The sequence below is a fragment of the Odontesthes bonariensis genome, chromosome 16 (assembly GCF_027942865.1).
Source record: "Odontesthes bonariensis isolate fOdoBon6 chromosome 16, fOdoBon6.hap1, whole genome shotgun sequence".
Lineage (NCBI taxonomy): Eukaryota > Metazoa > Chordata > Actinopteri > Atheriniformes > Atherinopsidae > Odontesthes > Odontesthes bonariensis.
In genome coordinates this window covers 26,344,045-26,362,131 of record NC_134521.1, presented here as the reverse complement: position 1 = coordinate 26,362,131, position 18,087 = coordinate 26,344,045, and the positions used below count along the sequence as shown (strand labels likewise).

Genomic DNA, 18,087 nt, shown 5'->3' with positions numbered 1-18,087 from the left:
TTAAGGGTGGAGACAGTGCAGTTCTCCCCGGTGTGGTGTTGAAGTTGGAGCAGCACTTTGGTCAGTTAGTTAGCACGGAAAAGTCCACAGAAATGGAAAGCCCCTGGTGTTACGTTCTCCTCTCAATCAAATTTACTCTGTGCGATGAGAGAGTGATGAGAGGCTGTGAGGAGGTTGTCAGATGAGTGGCCTAAACCTTCTCTCTCCTTTTGTGGTGCTTAATCTAACTGCTTAATAGTTTTGATTAGCAACAACAAAGGGCGTTTTGCAGTATTCAGCCCCTGATCAGGGGTCTTCCCATGTAGGGTATTTTAGACTCTGATGTCAATCTTGAGTTGAGCCCATATTCTAGCTCCATTTAACCAGGTTTGCACAAATGCTCACGTCTTTAGACATTTTTGCAGAGCGGGATATCTTGAGAGATGTTATCGAGCCATTAGTTGTTTTGAGGCTTTTATCCCGTATCAAATTATGCTTCAAAGACGGGAAAGCCTTATCTATGGTCCGATTAGGAAATCTACCAGCCCCTGCCTGGCTGATAGATTTCCCTTGTGTCTCCATACGCAGTCTCGGTATGAGAAGAAGCAATTCTTTGGACAAATAGTAACTAAAAGCTGGACATGAAGCGATCTTTGACCACTTTCTGTGATACTGTGAAAACTGCTGCTTTGTGTGTGGTTTGAAGTGATGTTTCACCACTTTTACTCTCAGCTGCCAAAGGAGATGAGGCGCAGCCTGCTTCCCCATACTGTAGATGCTGAAACACATCTCTGTGCAGGAGAGCAGTTGGCACGCAACTCCCCGTGTTGATGGTGGTCTTTGTGGAGTGGGAGACAGAAGTGTAGATGGAGAAGAAATGGGCTGAGGAAGGGCAATAGTAGGACTTCAACTATCCTTTTGTCATAGTTTTCTCATCAGACTTTAAAAAAAAAAATAAAAAATTAAATTTTTAATTGTCAGAAAAAGTTGTTGAACTGCATGCTTTCCCATGCTTTTCAACCTGCAGGGGCCCAGGGGACCCACCCTGCAGTTTAACAGCTACTGGACTTAATAATCAGTGAATTTAGTCTCCGCTTTCACCTGTATTCACACTATTCAAAGTGCAACTTGTAGGCTAACAACAACCGTACCAAGACCTAGGTTTTTGAAAAATGATGTAAAGTATAAGGTTTTAGAGTGTTTTACTTTTCCACTGCTGGAGGGGTTGAATAATAATTCTGCTGGCAGGTGTACGATACGAGTGGCTGCCAGGAGTTGTCTCAAACCCATAGAAGGCGAGCTCTGCGCTCTCCTTTAGCTCAGAAAAAACTGCAGATTCCGTGTCCTGAAGGGCTGGAGTTTGTGCGACCTACAGTAACAAAACATCCCACAAACTAACTTGATCAGAAGTACTAAAACCTCACTGCCACCTGTACTGAACACGTGATGGAGCAAAGCCGCCTCCTTTTGTTTTCCGTAAAATATACTGTGTTTACTTAGTAAATAAGTCTGGGAATTCTGTCGGGCAGATGCTACAGATAATCACATGCTCTCCTCAAATACATTGGAAATCTGAATCTATTTTCTCTAAAAAAACACGTCCCCTCTCATGTCTGTTGCCGATTTCTCCTTCAGCCATGTTTAAGTGAGATGAATGTCGGCTGTTAGCCCTCACATGGTGCCCCTATCTGCCCGACAGGTTGTTTTGCAATTCAAATCATGCGCAACCCTGAGCAAATGTTTCCTTGTTGTCCCGAAGCTGCTGCTGCTCTACAGGACAGCATATCGTGTATCTGCACTGATCTTTTCATGCTTCAGATGCATTCTGACAGGCTGTAAAGGAGAGATTGGGGGACGGTTTCATCAGTGACCTAGTTCCTTACAGCTTTTTCTGCCTGTATTTCGCTTTGTTTTCCCTGTTTCTCCTTATTTTGCAGACATGATGTCACTGACATGTACATCTACCAATAAGAGCTCCCTGTGAACAGTCCGCTGTTAGTGAGCCTTCTCCCGTGACTCATTTGTTTTGTTCGTTGCTCTGTGTGGAAATGACTTGACTTTGAGGGATCTGCGGACAGACTGAGATTGTACTGAGAAGGTAAGCTCCAGAAGTTTGATTACACTCAAATGAGGAAACGGGGCAAATACTTATTAAGTAGCGATGGAAAAGATTGCACAGGGTTTGATTGACAACTGACGGTCTTCCCGACTCAAAACAAATGAAAACACTGGTGGTGAGCTCAGGGCCCATCCTTCATGGCTAAATCTCATGGTGCAGTCCTCCAGACACACAGCAGTGGGGGTCATATATTTACTATTGAAGTCTGGAATGCGGCTTTTCTTCCAAAAAAAAAAAAGCTTGTATTACTTTCTGTGTTTTACAACTGTCCATTCATTACCTATAATTGGCCCATTTTAGCTAGGTCCACCGGAGCAATAAGGCCAGGTGAAGAATGCAGTTGTCTTGGAGCTCCAAGGCTCATTTAGTACTGTAACTTGACCTCAGCCTCTCCAGGAGGTCGAACAATTACGAGAGGGACAACACCCGCTTCTAGTAGTGTAGTTTGAGTGTCTCAAAGGGAACTGGATAGTGTGTTGATGTAGAGACCTGGGATCTGTGGCGGCAGATGGAGAGGGGTAAAGTTTTGCGTTCTCCCATGAAGACGTGTGTGTTATCTATGAAACCTAAGGCTGTGGCTGTAGAGCTTACACCTGCTGCTGCGCTGTGGCTGAAATGGTTGTCCAAGGAGGGTCTTTCGCCCCGTGCTATTGCTAGCCCTGGCTATTCATGAGTTCATAATTGGTGCTCAGGCGTCTCTGCAAAATTCGCTCCTGGCACTTATTCCCCTGCATATTCCGCTCACCACAGGATTAAATATTTAACGTCATTATGCAATGGGTATTGAGACTAAATCTTTGTCCCCATGATATAACAAAGCTCCATGCTTGGCTTGTTTTTGGATGGCTTGTTTTGCCAATCTAAAAGGGCCAAGGGAACTTTTTAGATTGGCAAAACAAAATGGAGCTGTGTGGAAAAAAAGTTGATATGCTCTGCTGAGCTTGTTTTGTTGTGGAACGGCCTTTTAAATCATTGTGTAACAAGTCGCCACGTTATGGGTTATATATTCCCATGATCCTCCTGCGTGCAGATTTTTTTATTTTGTTTGGTTGTTGTTCTGCCAGGAAGTGTCCTGTAGATAGTTCTCTTATCAGGTGTGCGCACCTGCCAACTGGTGAGATCATTACACAAGTGAATGTCGGTTTTGCAGCGTAAGTGACGTTTGAGCACATCAGTGTGTGCAAAAAAACCAACAGATTACGCTATTATTAAAGAAACCGTGTAGAAGCAGAGATCAGAAAGGTATGGTGTTTGTTTGTGTGTGTGTGGGAGCGAGCAATGTGACTGCGTGGTGCCATTGCGCAACCACTAACTAATAATTGAATAGTTCCAGTGGCTCCTAAGTCTGGATGTGTTTAAGCAACAGCAAATACGGGGAAGTTTTAATCTTTGAATAATATTTGGATTGAAACAATCAAATGAAAAGCTGTGTCCTGATTATGACGTTACCTATTCTACCTTCCTGCTTATCGAGCACATTCCTTTTCAGGTGCCTCTGCCAAGCGCCCAAACTATCAGAGACAAAACATGGGCGCTATGTCGCCATAAAGTGTCAGCTGTTTGGCCTGCTGATAGGCATTGCCACAGTGCTTGCCTAGTGCATAGAGTTGACGGTTTTACTTTAGGGTTTTTGTGATGTTGAAATTGTCTGACAAGTCGGTCGTGTTCTTTGTGAAGCACAAAACTAGGCCTCGCATATCAGTATCTGTGCCGAAAAAGAAGTGTGAGGTATGCAGGCGGGAACTTTTGACAAGTCTTATATAATAAGTAATACTAGAAGGTGGGAAAAAGTTAAGGCAAGGCAATTTTATTTATAGAGCACAATTCGTACACAAGGTAATTCAAAGTGCTTTACAGCTACATAAAATCACAAGAAGGCAATAAAATCATTAAAAAGAAATAAAAAATAAAAATCCATTAAAAATAATCATTCATTAATTAATTTAAAAGTGAAGAGTGCAGATAAAATACTTCCAGGTGTCATATGCACAGCTAAATAGAACTGTTTTCAGCCTGGATTTAAACATTGTCAGAGTTGAGGCCTGTCTCACATCTTCTGGAAGACTGTTCCATATTTTAGGAGCATAAAAACAAATCAGGTCCCATCTACACTGCTCTGTAACTGGGTGTTGTAAGTCCATTAACAACTTTTGCCTTGGGATTTACCAGCATTTGTGTATTCTGTTATTAGAACAATACATGTTCTAATGAAGCTCGAACAACAAATGAGTTGCCCTGTCTGTCTACAGTCATTTCTCCTTTGCTTGACCGTATTTTTTGGTCTGATGTGGCACATCAGTGGCACTGATGTTTGTTGGAAGTTGCTTTAGTGGAGTCCTGTTTGCACCTCCATATTTACCTGTTCCCTGTAATAATACGGAGCCCTCCTCCCACAAAGCCCACAGCCCTCTGATTGGTGAGCACAAACTGCCTGAGCAGGAATCACCCACCATTTTTAACGTTTTAACGCATTGACATCTGAGATGTTCAGAAGAATGTGGATCACTGCTTATGGAATTTGTATATGTCCCCAGGTACAGGAAGAGTTGACTCAAAACCATTTTTAGAATAATTTTTCTGGCAATTACAACTCTCTACAAAACTCTACAAAACAATTATTTATCTGTGCTCGGTCAGATGCTGGCATAGACGATGAGCAGCACAAGGCGTATTACAGAAAAGTGCTTAAACATTAATTGTGCTCTCGTGGGGACTTGGAGTATAATCTTTCCTCAAGTGGTCCCTCTGACAGTATAACCAGTGTTTAATCCCACAGGGGGTTTAGCAGCATTCTTGCTTGTTCAGTGTTTAAAAAGTAACAGGTTGGCCCATTGTTCATGACCTAGAAGTTACTGTGAGATGAATTAATGATTGGTTAATATCACGAGAACAATGCATGTTCTGTCACAATGTCAGTGTCTCTTTTCCTCTGTGATGAGGCTGGTGTGCTCCCGGTGAAGTCACGGCTGTCACAGTGCGAGCTCAGGGGCCTCCGTGGGGGAGCTGCTGCTTGTGTTGTGTGTCCGTGGCCAGCTGGTCAGCTCAGCTCTTTATGCACAGGACAGACATGGTTACTGGATCCTGGCAGTGCAGGATGACACTCAGCTAACTGGTGCACTCTCTGCTGCAAAGTGGTCAGTAGAAAAATCCCATGTCATGTCTAAACTGTGCTGTGGGTGTTTGATAACTACTGTAAACTACTGTAAAAAAAAAAAAAAGATAGATCAGACTTAAAGAAGGTTCCAAATGGTTTAATCCTGTCTTCCTTTGTCATAAAAATCAGAAGTGTAATCAAGACGTTTTTCTTCTTGGCACATGACTTGCATAGCTTACTTATTGGGACGGCAGAACATTCTGCAGCTTGGCTAAAAAGAGTAAGAATGTTTCATGTGTTTGTTATTTTCGTCTTTATAGCGTGCAGGTCCCAAATGATTTGAACATTTGAATGAAATCAAAACCATTTCAGAACTTTGTTGCTGCCAGAAACATCTGCAAAGCACATTAAAACCGTGTTTTCAGCCTCAGTTTTTACAGGATTCTCCCCCCCCCCCCCTGTGTTTTTATCCGTATTTCTATTAGAGTCAAATATTTTCAATATTTTTTTCAAATCTGTTACCTGAACCATGGATTATTTGACAGAAAATAGTATTGAGATGAGAAAAGAAACTGCTAAACTAATGAATCATGATAGTTGAACAACCATTAGCTGAACGGAGAGGCAAATGCTGCCTGAAGGAAAAGGTGAGCGTGTCATCTGCTCCGTTTAGTGTGCTGACAAAAAAAATGCGTCTTCAGGGACAGTTGATAGATGAAGGCCATGCCAAAGGAGCCAAAAGGGACCCGAGGACAAAAGAGGCTTTTTCTCCCAAAGAATAAACTTTTTCCACGATGATGGAGTCATTGAGGCTTCTACCTTTCAACAGGAAGTGGGTCGTTTGTGACCGTGCGTCTTTTTGTTTTTCCGTGTTCGGCTTCCTGCAGGGAAATGGTTCTTCTTTCTACCTTTCTGTGTTTTTTTTTTTGTTTTTTTTGTTGTTTTTTTGTTTTTTTTGTGGCTCCATTTGTTGTTGGTGTCTTGCGTTTGCTCGGAATAATGTCACCTTCTACTTTGAACCGTCAGCCCTGTGGTCAGGTGATTAAGGCCTGAATCACCTCTTAAACACTAATCCGTCTCGCTGTTAGTGATGTTTATTGAATTCCATAAAAACTTCTGGTATGTCGTCCACAAAACGGATTGCATGTTGCATAAAAAAGAAAAAGAAATGTGTGAGACGTAAATTGGAAATCCTTCATTTGATGTGTGGTTTCCAGTTGCCACTTTCTTCCACATCTGGGCATTGACCCTGGTCAGCATTTGCTCAGATTCTATCGCACATACCGAACTCTCGAAACGCTGCAGAAATAACGCATTTGTCCCATTTTTAGACTGAAGCCATGCGGCCGAACGTAAAAACACACCTACGAACACACACAACTCAGTGACCTGCAGCTGGTGCTATTCTAGTGCAGAGGAATTCCTACTGTATCCAGTTAAACTCGCCATGACCAGATTATATTGCAAACCCCTGGGGGTCTATAATACAGAAGTAATTGTCTTCAGAGAAGCCAGGTGAAAGTAATAAGTTTTTCATTGGCAGAGGCCTGTGCTGATTTGTGAGCGAAGCACAGTTCAGTTCTGTGGAAAGGAGGATAGAAAGAAAGTTACTGACAGGCTCTTATTGATCCTGATGCAGGTCATGTGTTTGTGCCACTGCACAACTATCACTTTAAGCATTGTTCCCATTCTTGGGAACACGGAGGAAACATTGTCACAGCTCCACATGCATGTCAGGAAGTCTTTGGTAGAAGCATCAACGTTGAAAAAAGTAGACGAAAGGTTGATATTTTCAAGTAAGTATTTAGGCCAGATCAGGGCAGGAATGCAGAGCTTATTAGAGTGTGACAGCTTGTCTTGGTCAGCTAGAGATTTTAGATCCTGATGTGAGCACTGCCCAGCAACACACAGCCACAGCCCCCCCCCCGCTTACATACTGCAGCCTCAGTCCAATCTGTCTTTTTCTGTGTTTTACACACACATACAAGAGGAATAACGCTGCAGGTGTTGGTGCATTTCCCGTTCCCACTACCAGACGCTTTGCTCCGTCAGTGTTCCGCACCGCGGCACTTCCACCTTTTCAAAGCCGGCTTCCTGCGCGTTTCTGTTTGATCGAGGACAATGGGAAATATGTGCTTTACGGCCTGGAGAAGACTCGACGTCAGATGGAAAGTCGTAGATGAGCATCTGTGTAGTCGTGGGGCTGCTTTTATTTGTTTTGCGTTGTCATTTTTCAGATGGGTGGTTAGGCAGTATGTGTGCTGTACATTGACAATAAGTGCAGAGCGTGCTGTGCTAGGCTCACGCCAGCCCTGACTCAGTAAACAGTCCCTCCCAGGAGTACTCCATTATTACTACATTATTAAGTTATTGCCTGAGGGCTTAATACTCATGGGTTAAAAAAAATAATAATAATAATTGGGATTTCCTTTTTTATCTCACTTTCATATAAAGTTTGTCACTGTGTCTTGTATTGTTAGAATATTATGGCATCGACTTAAATTAACCTCAGTCAGGCCGACATATAATCATCATCTTCTAAACCAACCAAACCACCTTTGTTGTAGTTCTGGCTGAATTAGGTGTCTACAAGAGCACACTTTGGCTTGTTGACACACACACACACACACACTCACTCAGACACACACACACTCAGACAGGCTCACGGGCTGATAACAATGATAGTCAGGCTGTCACCTGACAAATGTAATAGCTCAGAGTCTGACAAGGGTCTAAATGTTATCGGAACATTTTTAATCCTGCAGAGAGAGTAGCTTAAATCTCTTGTGTTGTAAACAGGAATGGTGCATGTTCACCTCTTTTTTTATTTATTTTTTGTAATCTTTTTTTTGTGTGTGCATGGAGTCATTGCTTTGCTCTGTGTTTTGTCCTCTACTCCTCGCGTTAAATCTGTCATGTCTGTGTGCTGAGCTTTCCCAGAAAAAGTCGTCCCAGTACCGGCTGTTTCTGTTGCCTTTTTCCTTTTTCTTGGCCAATTTAACGTTTCCTCTTTTGTTTTGTTTCTCTGCCAATTCCTACTTTCCTTCGAAGAATTCTAATCAGCTGATTGGAAATCATTTTTTGTCATTTTTCAAATTGAAAATTCAGCTGTTTTCTCTCTTTCTGTCGCTTGAAATGCAAAAATAATAGAGATGGTTGATAAAAAAATCCCTCTTCAGACTTCGATTTCATTAAAGAAAATCTGAAAAAACGCGTCGGAATGAATTAAATTAAATGAAATTTTTTGCTCAAAAATATGGCCGACAGCTGAGCACCTGAACTGCTCAGGCCTCGTTGGCCCTTTGTGGAATTAAACCGCTTCGAGGACATTTCTGCACAGCTTCTGATTGAGCTAACAGCTTTTTTTAAGTTCCTCGGTTAAAGTGCCAGAGGTCCGTCTGCCCGTCATATCAGCAGATTTAGCAGGGTAACCAAGACCCTCTCCTTTTCTCAGAGGCCTGGTGGTCCAGTCTCATGGCTGTATGGTCAAGGTCATGCTGGGACACATAACTGCAGATAAAAGGGACGGGGAAAAAAAAACCAGTCAGAAAGAATCTCACCCCCCCGCCCAAGCCTGACACCTTTCCCTTTGTTATTATGTAAACATGTGGTCTCTTCATTCTTGGGGTTCTTAAGGCTTTCTTCGAGCATCCCTTTTGTGTACACCTGACTCCTTAATGTTACAGGGCTTTTGTCCTCCTCTCTCTTCCAAATACATTTAAGCATCCTAAACAATGTGTTATCAGCAGGTGGATTCATGCATAGTCACTAACATGCACCTGTTTTCTGCCTACTGAGCTAATAGTAACAAAAAAAACCTCTGCACTGGTGCTGTCGGCCCAAATGGAAGACCGTAATGGAGGCAACAGGGGGCTTGTTACCCATGTTACAGAGTGACGAGAGTCCAGTTTGAAGGCTTGGCTTCAGGGCATGCTTCAGAATCTTGTAAATTAAGAGCATGTCGAACGATAAAGTTTTGCTCTCATGTTAACTGCGTTCATCGTGTAGTGTAGAGGCCAGTCGTTTTATTCTTTCACAAGAATAAAAGTACAAGAATGTTCAAACTATTTCAGCACAATGTTGATTAGAATCATGTAGTTTTTCATTATTCAGTGTATCATATTCATGGGTCTTTCTGCTGTTGGCTGATCATAACTTTTTTAGGCCATTAAAATGAATAAAACATTTTTTAGGGACACTAATGCAGAGAAAAGGGAAAATCTGGGTTATGTTGGAGATGGCTGGTCTTATGACTTTTTTTTTTTTTTTTTTCCTTTGGGGTGGAGGCTGGGAGGTCACGCATACACCCACTCGCCCCACCACCATTACCACCCCCCTCCCGTTCTCCATGCTCCCTCCTGCCTTGGCTAGTCTCCATGTGCCGGGCTCAGGGCCTTGGGAATGAATGGCGCCCCAGCTCTGCTCCGTCTTTGAAGCCGAGCAGGAATGCGAGGCCTCTTTTTTTTTTTTTTTTTTTTTCTCCCTTCTGTTGTTCGGGCAGCAGTAGCAGCTATCTGCAGCAGTGAAATATTCCCTCCGCTGCGCTCATTGTGCATCGGAGAGCCGGACGTCATCGGCTGGCCAATCAGTGGCTCCCACTAGGCACCCTCGGGTCTCAGTGGGGGGAGAAGGGACCCTCTAGAAGTCTTCCCTCTAATAACTGGCTCTCCTGGTTACTTGGTCTGGTCACCCTTAAGGGGAAGAACAATGTTCTGAATAAGAAACAAGGACGGGAATGATTAGGCTCAGCCGTATGTAAGATCCAACTCAGGAGATGCATTTCTTTTTCAGATGGGAATCAGGAAAGTCAGTGACATAGACTCAAAGTTTGGGTGAGTTTGTCTTTCTCTTTTTTCCTTACTAATGCTACGCGAAACTTTCCAAACTTTTAATCCAATCTGCAAGTAGCCGGTCTCTGAGCGGTTCCCTCTGCCTCGCTGGTGTGACTGTTTTTTATGGTGTGACTTCCACCTTGTCCTCCACTTTTCTGCTGTCCTTGTTAACTACTCTTGTTGTTGTGGTTTGCGTGTGAGAGTATTTGTCTGAGCTGGTCACCCTCTGAGCCTAACCCTCCCTCCCAGCCTTGCTCTTCTCTGTACATTTTGTCACTGCCTGTCCCCTCCATCACTTCCACTTGAGCGCTCCCCTGTTTGGGAGCCTCTTTCTGTTCTCATAGGGGAGAGGAGGCCTGGAAACTACACACACACACACACACACACACACAGGAACACAAAGAAATACACTGCAGATCAGAAGCCCCTACATAAATACACAGAATCCCCCCTAATACTGTAGTTGGAAAGGCTGTTTGGAGGTGGGTTTTGTGAGTATGCAAAACGACCACCTAGTATCATTTCTGGTGCAGGTTTTTCAGCTCAGCCCATAAACTTGGCAACACTGGGGAAAAGTTAGCTCCTTAGAATTGTTTCTCCACTGATTCATAATGTGAGCAGGATTTCTTGCAGTTCCCGACACTCTTCTTATTGATTGTTCACTAGCGGCTTTGTTTTAGTAGCAACATTTACCTTTGCATATGCACGACTAGTTTGCAGCTTCAACCGTGATAAGAAAGTCGGGGAAAGGGTCATGGGAGAGCGCAGTCGTTAGTCTTAAACCTATCATTAACTCGCTGGCCCTGGTTTCAGTACCAACAATGGTTTGTTTTTAAAATAGCTGCTGATGACAAGGTTTCCACATGTTGCAAAATGGCAGGAATGTAATACCTCTAGGTTCTTAAACTCGGTGTTTTTATAGTCAGTGATGGAGCTAGTGAAGAATCCAGGAGAATTCATAGAATCAAACATGCCACAGACCATGAAAACAAGATGCAGGTTAATTGGTTTCTCATCATTAAAAGGCGGGTCCCAGACTAAATGAATGAAGAGTGCTACAGATTGAGTTAGAGAGGCCCTCATTCAGTACACCTGCATCCATTTAGTTTCCTAAGAGCTTAGGCTCCCAAACTGGTTGTAGGAGCACCGAGCCACCGTTAACATATCCACAATTCAACATGTATCAAATACCTGGCAGCATCCATACATGATAGTTGTTGCGTAGATACGGTAGAAGAGTAAAATGGCTCATTTTCCAGGGTCTGTGAAGAGAGGTTGGACTGGGATGGCAGTGATGTGCCTTCTAAAGTGTGATCACCAACTGGAACAGGTGGAGAGCTAGGTGTGGTCTGACATGTTTGCATGGCATCTGCAACGTTTTTGTTGATACGTCACCTTGTCTCAGCCTTAAATGAATTGGACATTATGAGTGACTGTATAAATGGCATTTAGGAAGTTTTCTGACCAAAGTAAAAGAAAGCAAATACCTAATAAGGGGATAAGCCATACCAGCTACATTACATTGCATTATACATCATGACTAATCCTCAGATATTTCATATGGAATTCCTGGCATTTTCTTCTGTGCTGGGACATGTGCCACCAACCTCAAGGCCCTTAATTAGAGGCCTTGCTGATGCAAAACTGCACACAGCCTCCTTCAGCAGGTGGGTTGCAGGGCTGACCTAAAAAACAAAGCTGCCGTAAACCACGTGAGAAGTGACACGGCACAGAAAGAGAGGCATAAATCCTAATGTTTGGCTCTTATAACAGCAGTAGTATATGTTACCATGAAATAAGACTTGATATTGTCTTTTGGGTTGTCATACATTAGGTTAAAATAGCCCTGAAACTGAAATATTTGGACTCTTATCTACAAAATATCCATACAAGTGAAAGAAAAACATAAGAAATTAACTTGGGGCTTCGGTTTTTTTATTACTTCCCCATTGACAAGCGCACCAATCTCATTCATCTTACATGGATCACAAAATTTGTTCCAGGAACTCCGCTTTACTAGGCGTCCCCATTTTCAGCCTCCTGCTTTAAGCTCTCAGCTGTAAAAATGAAAACTTGGCATATGTTATGTCTTTACAGCATGTAACCGATGGAGCAGCATTTCTCAGGGAAGGGATTTCAACTTAAGAATAACACCAGATTCCTCATGCAAAGTGTTTCAGCAGGGAGCAATTGGCCAAATTGATTACCTTTGCAAACATGTAGCTGATTAAGAATGTCTGTTGTGCTCACAGTGAAAATGAAGTATGAAGGAGTTTCGTTTTCGGTGAAAGTGAGTGCTTTTGGGCTACCAGTCATGCCAGGCTGTCAGTCAACCACAAACATCTTTGTTTGTGTTAGATTCTCAGCCTGGCATGTCGAAGGTTTTTTTTTGTGGTCTTATTTTCCAGTTGCAGCATAAACTTGCATACTATGTCAAACCATCACACCCTTGAACAGTCACTTGCCCCAGATGCACGACCAAAGCCGAGACCCAATCTAAGATTTTAGTCTGATAACCCGTCTGTGCTGTGTTTGTGTTTTCTCCCGCAGGAGCAGACGATTTTCAGAGGGCTTTAAAGGAAGCCGGAAAAATGACCTAGTTAGCTCCAAGAGTAAAAAAGACAACCTGGTGCAAATGTGTCGCTGGTAATTCCCCCAATTTCAACCATAAGGAGGACACATGCATCGGCGCACATACCAGTTCACCATATTTACAAACCCTGCCCTTCCCTTCCTGCCATTTGCCCCAGTCCTCCATGGATTCCTACAACTTTCACTTTGAGAGAATGAGCAACGTGGACCTGCATCGTCTAAGCCTGCCTGTCAGCCGGCTGTCCCCAGCCAAGTCCCACAGCAGCATTGTCGAGCAGCTTGCACACCACCAACACGGCAAAGGAGATTCTGCCTACAGCTCCTTCTCTGGTGGGTCCACTGCCCCTGACTACCCCTCTGCATTCCTCCCAGACGACCTTCAGTCCAGCTCCTTCAGCCACTATGCTGATTTTAAGTATGTGAAGTCCATTTACAATCCAACCCAGGTACTGCAATCGGACTCCAAGACCATGGACCAGCTCTTTCGCTCTGTTGAAGCTATTTCCCAGCAATACTGCAACAGCAACAGTGTAAACCACTATAGTCACAATGGCAATGACACTTTTGACACAAACAACAAAGCATTCAAACAAGAGATGCATTTGGGGACTCCCTCACAGAGTGCTCACCCTTCTGTCCATCCTCCTCCAGTCCCAACACGCCTTGACAGTTTTATAGCCACTAAAAACTTGGAGAACAGCAGGGTTCACCACCACGGTACTGAATTTCAACCCCAGCAGCCACAGCCTCAGCAGCAGCCCAGACCCCACAATCGACAGCATCCCCGTGGCTTAAATCCCCCAACATCTGAGAAGGCTAACCCTGATGCAGGCGGCTCAAGCTTCAATTCTGAGCCTGTGTACTCCGTGTGGAGAGGCACAAAGCAGCAGCCGCAACAGGCCCAGCATCCACCAAGCTACCGAACTCACCTCCAGCCTCATGCTCAGGCCAGGGTGAACCCAGAAGGCCTTTTCATCACAGAGAACAAAGCTGCGTCCGAACAGCAGAGGTCTGCAAATATCCTGAGCCGATCACCTACCCGGGGCAGAAGTCAGTCTGAGCTCCCCGTGCCCAAACAGCACAAGAACAGTGGTGAGTGTAACGGAGACCACAATAACAAACCGAGCAGCAGTAGCCATTTTGAAAGTCTCCGCAAAAGGACGCAGTCGGCACCCGATCAGCACGGTTCTGAACTAGTCCGAGCTTCCAGCCCATGGAACGCTGGTCAGAGTTTTATCAGCAGCATTCAGCATAAGGGCCAGTTCTACTTTGTCACAGGAGTGTGTAAGCTGTCTGAATCTGGTTTGAGGACGCACTCTGCATCTGTGAGTGGCACCGAGGCCAGAAGTGAAATCTCCACCATGTTAGAGACGCACCAGCAAAGAGAAAAGGAGAGATGCCACAGCACAATGGACAATTTGTTCGGACCTCTTCAGGAGAGTTCTCGCTCTTCCAGCGGCACCATTCCAGATGACAGGGAGGCCTTCACTTCTGTGTCCCAGGGACAGGACCTGATCTCCCAGAACCCAGACCAGGAAAATCACAGACCACCCCTCATCTTCATCCAGTCCGCTGAAAGCCTCGAAGCCTTGGAAGAAGTCGACATGACGCAGAGTCGAGAAATTGGTCGCCACACTGCCAACAATCCTATATTCTACTGTGGACCTGACAGGAAGTGCCCACCACATTCAGCCGCTCACAAAAAGGAGGCCACCTCGCTGATCAGCAACGACCAGCCCAACCACAACAAGAGGGAGGATCAGGCAAAGAGAGGGAAAAGGCAACCCCTGGGGGATGTTGCCAGTGAGAGAATAAACAAAGAAACAACCCCTCTTCTGTACCACCTCACTGGAGCCAGCCGGACAGTGTTACAGCCTAAGAAGGAGCATGGCTGCAGTACAACAGGCCAGGAAGCAGTTCTAAACAAAGCATCCCAAGGAGACGTCACAGTAAATGATAATGAGAGACCTCCACAAGGTGACAAGAACGATAGAAGGCAAGATACTTCTTCTGCCTGTAACACCCTAGATGACTCATTTAAAAAGTACTACAAAGAGAAGCTGAAGGATGTCCAGTGTAAAGTTCTGAGGGAGACATCATTCAAAAGGAGGGACCTGCAGCTGTCTCTGCCGCAGTGCATGCAGCAAAAAGCAGAACAGAGGCCTGCAGTGAGCCACTCTTTTTCCTCATCACAGGACTCTGAGACTTCCACAGACACGGTCACTCTTTCTGTGACCTCTGAGGAGACCGAGAAGGGGAGCATAAAAGAAGAAGTCCGGGAGAGTCCGAAGGAGATGGATAAAGAGAGGGTTGAAAAGGAAAATGGGAGGCCAGTAAATATGGCCCAGCCCCAGGTGGCACGCATCGGAGGCAGGAAGAGACTGACTCCAGAGCAGAAGAAGATGTGCTACTCTGAACCCGAGAAACTCAACCAGCTCAGCGGCGCCTTCAGCCACTCGGCTTGCCGCTCCTTTGGCAATGAGAGCGACAGCCCGTTTGCTGGCGAAAGTGAGGGAGAGGAGCGTGTGCAGCAAGAAGAGCAGGGACTGGTCGCAGCGCGGAGGAAGATGTTCGAGAGGAGAGGTCGAGCTCAGTCCGCCTCGAGCGCCTCAAAGACGAACTTGAAGCATCTGCAACATAAGGCTTTGGTGGAGTACATGGAGCGTAAGACGGGCCAGAAAGTGGCTGAACCCCAGCAGCCAGTGCCTCAGCTACCACCTCCACCCAGACAGAGGCACTCTCTGGGGGAGAAGCCATTCGACTGGGGTCCACGGCCTTCATCAGGAAGCCATGAAGGTAAAAATACAAAGAAGAAGCCGCACAGACCCCACTCAGCAGGTCGCATCCTGGATTCCTCCAGCAGCTCTGTCAGGTACAGAACAGAAGGCAAAAAACCTTCCTGTCTCTATATTTGTACTACGGATTGAAGCAAGCATTTTAAAATGTTCTTTGTCATTTTTCCATTACAGGTATACCCAGTTCTTCTCAGCAAAGTCTTGCTCGGCCCAATATGATGGCCATCGGAATTCCTCCAGATTGAGGGAGAGTCAAGGTGCATCTCAGGGAAAGTGTGCTTCAGTGGAGAGTCTTTTGGACCAGCTAGAACCACCTCATTTCTTCAGGAACCGATCCACATCCACACCACATGCATTTCAGGTACATTTCAGCTGTCTTTCACAAGCCTAGCAAACCAGCTTTCATGTCGGGAAAATGTTCTAGAATTACACGCGTCTCATGGCTTTTTCACTGCTTCTGTCGGGGCTGCAGGCACTTGACTACGAGGAAGATCCCCCTCCAGTTAACACTATGGAAACCTTGAGGTATGTACCAGTGTTTCAGGCACATTAGGACTTTTTTTGTGTGTTTTTTAGGTCAAGGAAGTATTAGGTCGGTGATGTGTGAGCTTTGAGCTTTGACCATAAATCTGAAGTTGATGCATTGTGGCGCTGGAAAGTCAACACCCACCTGCTCCAGCTAACCAACATTCCTTTCAAAAGATTTACGCAGAGTCCACAGAAGGAGAGTACTAAACAGAGCCATTTTAAAGCTTTTTTCCTCCAAACTGTGCTGTTTTCTAAATGGAATTTCCAGTTTACTTGGGCCCCACTGTGAATGAGTTTGACATGTACTTACGCAGGCTGCATTGTTTGCTATCAAGGTCAACACTTTTTTTTTCTCTGATTTAGTAGTTAAAATAAATGATATATCTGCTCCTTCACATCTGAACACTGCATTTCACTTTCAGTTCCCAGAAGAATGCAGCTGAGGAATCCCTTGTAAAGCAAACCCCTGAGGGCCGCCAGTATGTCCGTGTGGTCGCACAGAGAGGAAAGTCCATGGAGGAGCTTGGAGCATCAAAGTTGACTAAAATGTCAGCCTTAAGTAAAAGTTCTGAGCAGCTGGATCAGCTGTGGAGGGATGCAACTGGGCCTGTGGGACCAAAAGGAGATGGGAGGAGCTCTTCATACTTTGCTGAAGTCAGAGAAGCCAAGCAGCAGGAAAGACGGTGGAACAAACAAGTGCGAAAAGAACCAGAGGTTATCGATCAGAAGCACACTCAGGGACAGATTCAAAACCAAACCCAGAAAAAACCCATTATGAAGCAGAGATCTGAGCCAGGGGGGGATGCAGCTGGAGAGTGGAGTTCCACCAGATCAAACTCCCTGCCATCCAGCTCCTCTTCCCGTGCCGGAGCTCACTCTTCCTCTGCTGGGTCTCGTGGCCTTTTCACAGATGAGATCAGGACCAGAAGAGCGCACAGTGAGACTTCTTCCAACCCACCTTCCCCCAAAGGTCAAAAGATCAGTGAGACGGAGATCAAATCCACCTCGTCCACACCCCCTCAGACAAAGCTTCCTTGTGAAAATGGACCTTGTTCCAGGTAAAGTTGGACTGTGTGAAAACAGTTTGGCTTTATGAGTCTATTTCTGATATTAATCGAATATGAATATATCATCCGTCAGGCACGAAACTTAGTAAAAGTTGCATGTTTCTGCAACACTTTTTCTTTATTTATTTACTTCTTTTCTCTGTAGAGTTGGGGCTTCTCCTTCTGGGGGTGGATCAGAGAAGGAGCAGACAGTGGATGATGCCCACCCACCCGATTCAAACCATGAAGTGTCTCTGAGCTGCGGTGTTACCACTGATCCTTCGCTGTGGATTCTCCCACCTGAAGAAGAGATGAATAAAGAAGTCCAGTCTTCATTGCTTCCAGATGTTTTCGACGAGTCCACCAGCTCAGTCCCTCCAAAACAGACGAGTGAATCTGCTGTGTCTCCCCGCACGTCCGTCTCTGACTCAGACGATCAGCGGGCGGAAGAGCCGAAAGATGCAGAAATGGAGGCTGAGAATGTGGGAGAAGCGGAGGAGATGGAGGACAGGGCAACACCAGAGAGGGAGACGGACAACTTGGACAGGTCTAATAAGAAACCTCAGTGGGAGGAGCTTGTGGAGGCGGTGGTCAAAGTTGACCAGTCATTGGCCAGGGTGCTGTATCCGCTGGCCAATCGTAAGACGGCGCTGATGTTGATGGAGCAGCTGCTGTCAGAGGACACACTGCTCATGGAGGAGCACTACAAGAAAAAACAGGAGCAGCAAGGTGCTGCAGAGAGGTAAATTCAAATTCAAATTCAAAATTTATTTATATAGCACATTAAAACAGCCTCAGCTGACCAAAGTGCTTCACAACAGCAACTGCATCACAAGAGAGTCATCAATAAAAGCAATAAGAATGACTTCATCACAGATAAAAAATAAAATTTGAGATAAAATTAGCAATAAAATAACAATAACAGTAACAATAACAATAAAAGTAGCAAGCCAAGGTGAACTCCATTTCAGCTAGTGGAAGGCCAGGGAAAAGAGATGTGTTTTCAGTCCGGATTTGAACTGGCCTAAAGACTGAGAGGACCTGACAGACAACGGGTAAATGTTCATTTTATGGAACCGACAGTGAGAGGTTCGATCCAGCA

General features: G+C 44.9%; 1 protein-coding gene across 3 annotated transcripts in view; it reads left to right on the top strand.

Annotated features, from left to right (window-relative positions):
- shroom1 (shroom family member 1) overlaps nt 1–18,087 on the top strand; it is a 28,825-nt gene that overhangs the window by 5,281 nt on the left and 5,457 nt on the right. Inside the window, exons 2-7 of one of the 3 annotated variants that reach the window (XM_075486710.1) lie at nt 9,984–10,024; nt 12,575–15,488; nt 15,586–15,772; nt 15,884–15,936; nt 16,362–16,997; nt 17,152–17,727. In XM_075486710.1, coding sequence (XP_075342825.1) covers nt 12,781–15,488; nt 15,586–15,772; nt 15,884–15,936; nt 16,362–16,997; nt 17,152–17,727 — 4,160 coding nt within the window. In that variant the 5' untranslated portion in view covers nt 9,984–10,024; nt 12,575–12,780. Of the gene's footprint in view, nt 1–1,965; nt 2,078–9,983; nt 10,025–12,574; nt 15,489–15,585; nt 15,773–15,883; nt 15,937–16,361; nt 16,998–17,151; nt 17,728–18,087 lie in introns of those variants that run through there. The other 2 variants (XM_075486712.1, XM_075486711.1) reach the window with 2 other exon arrangements.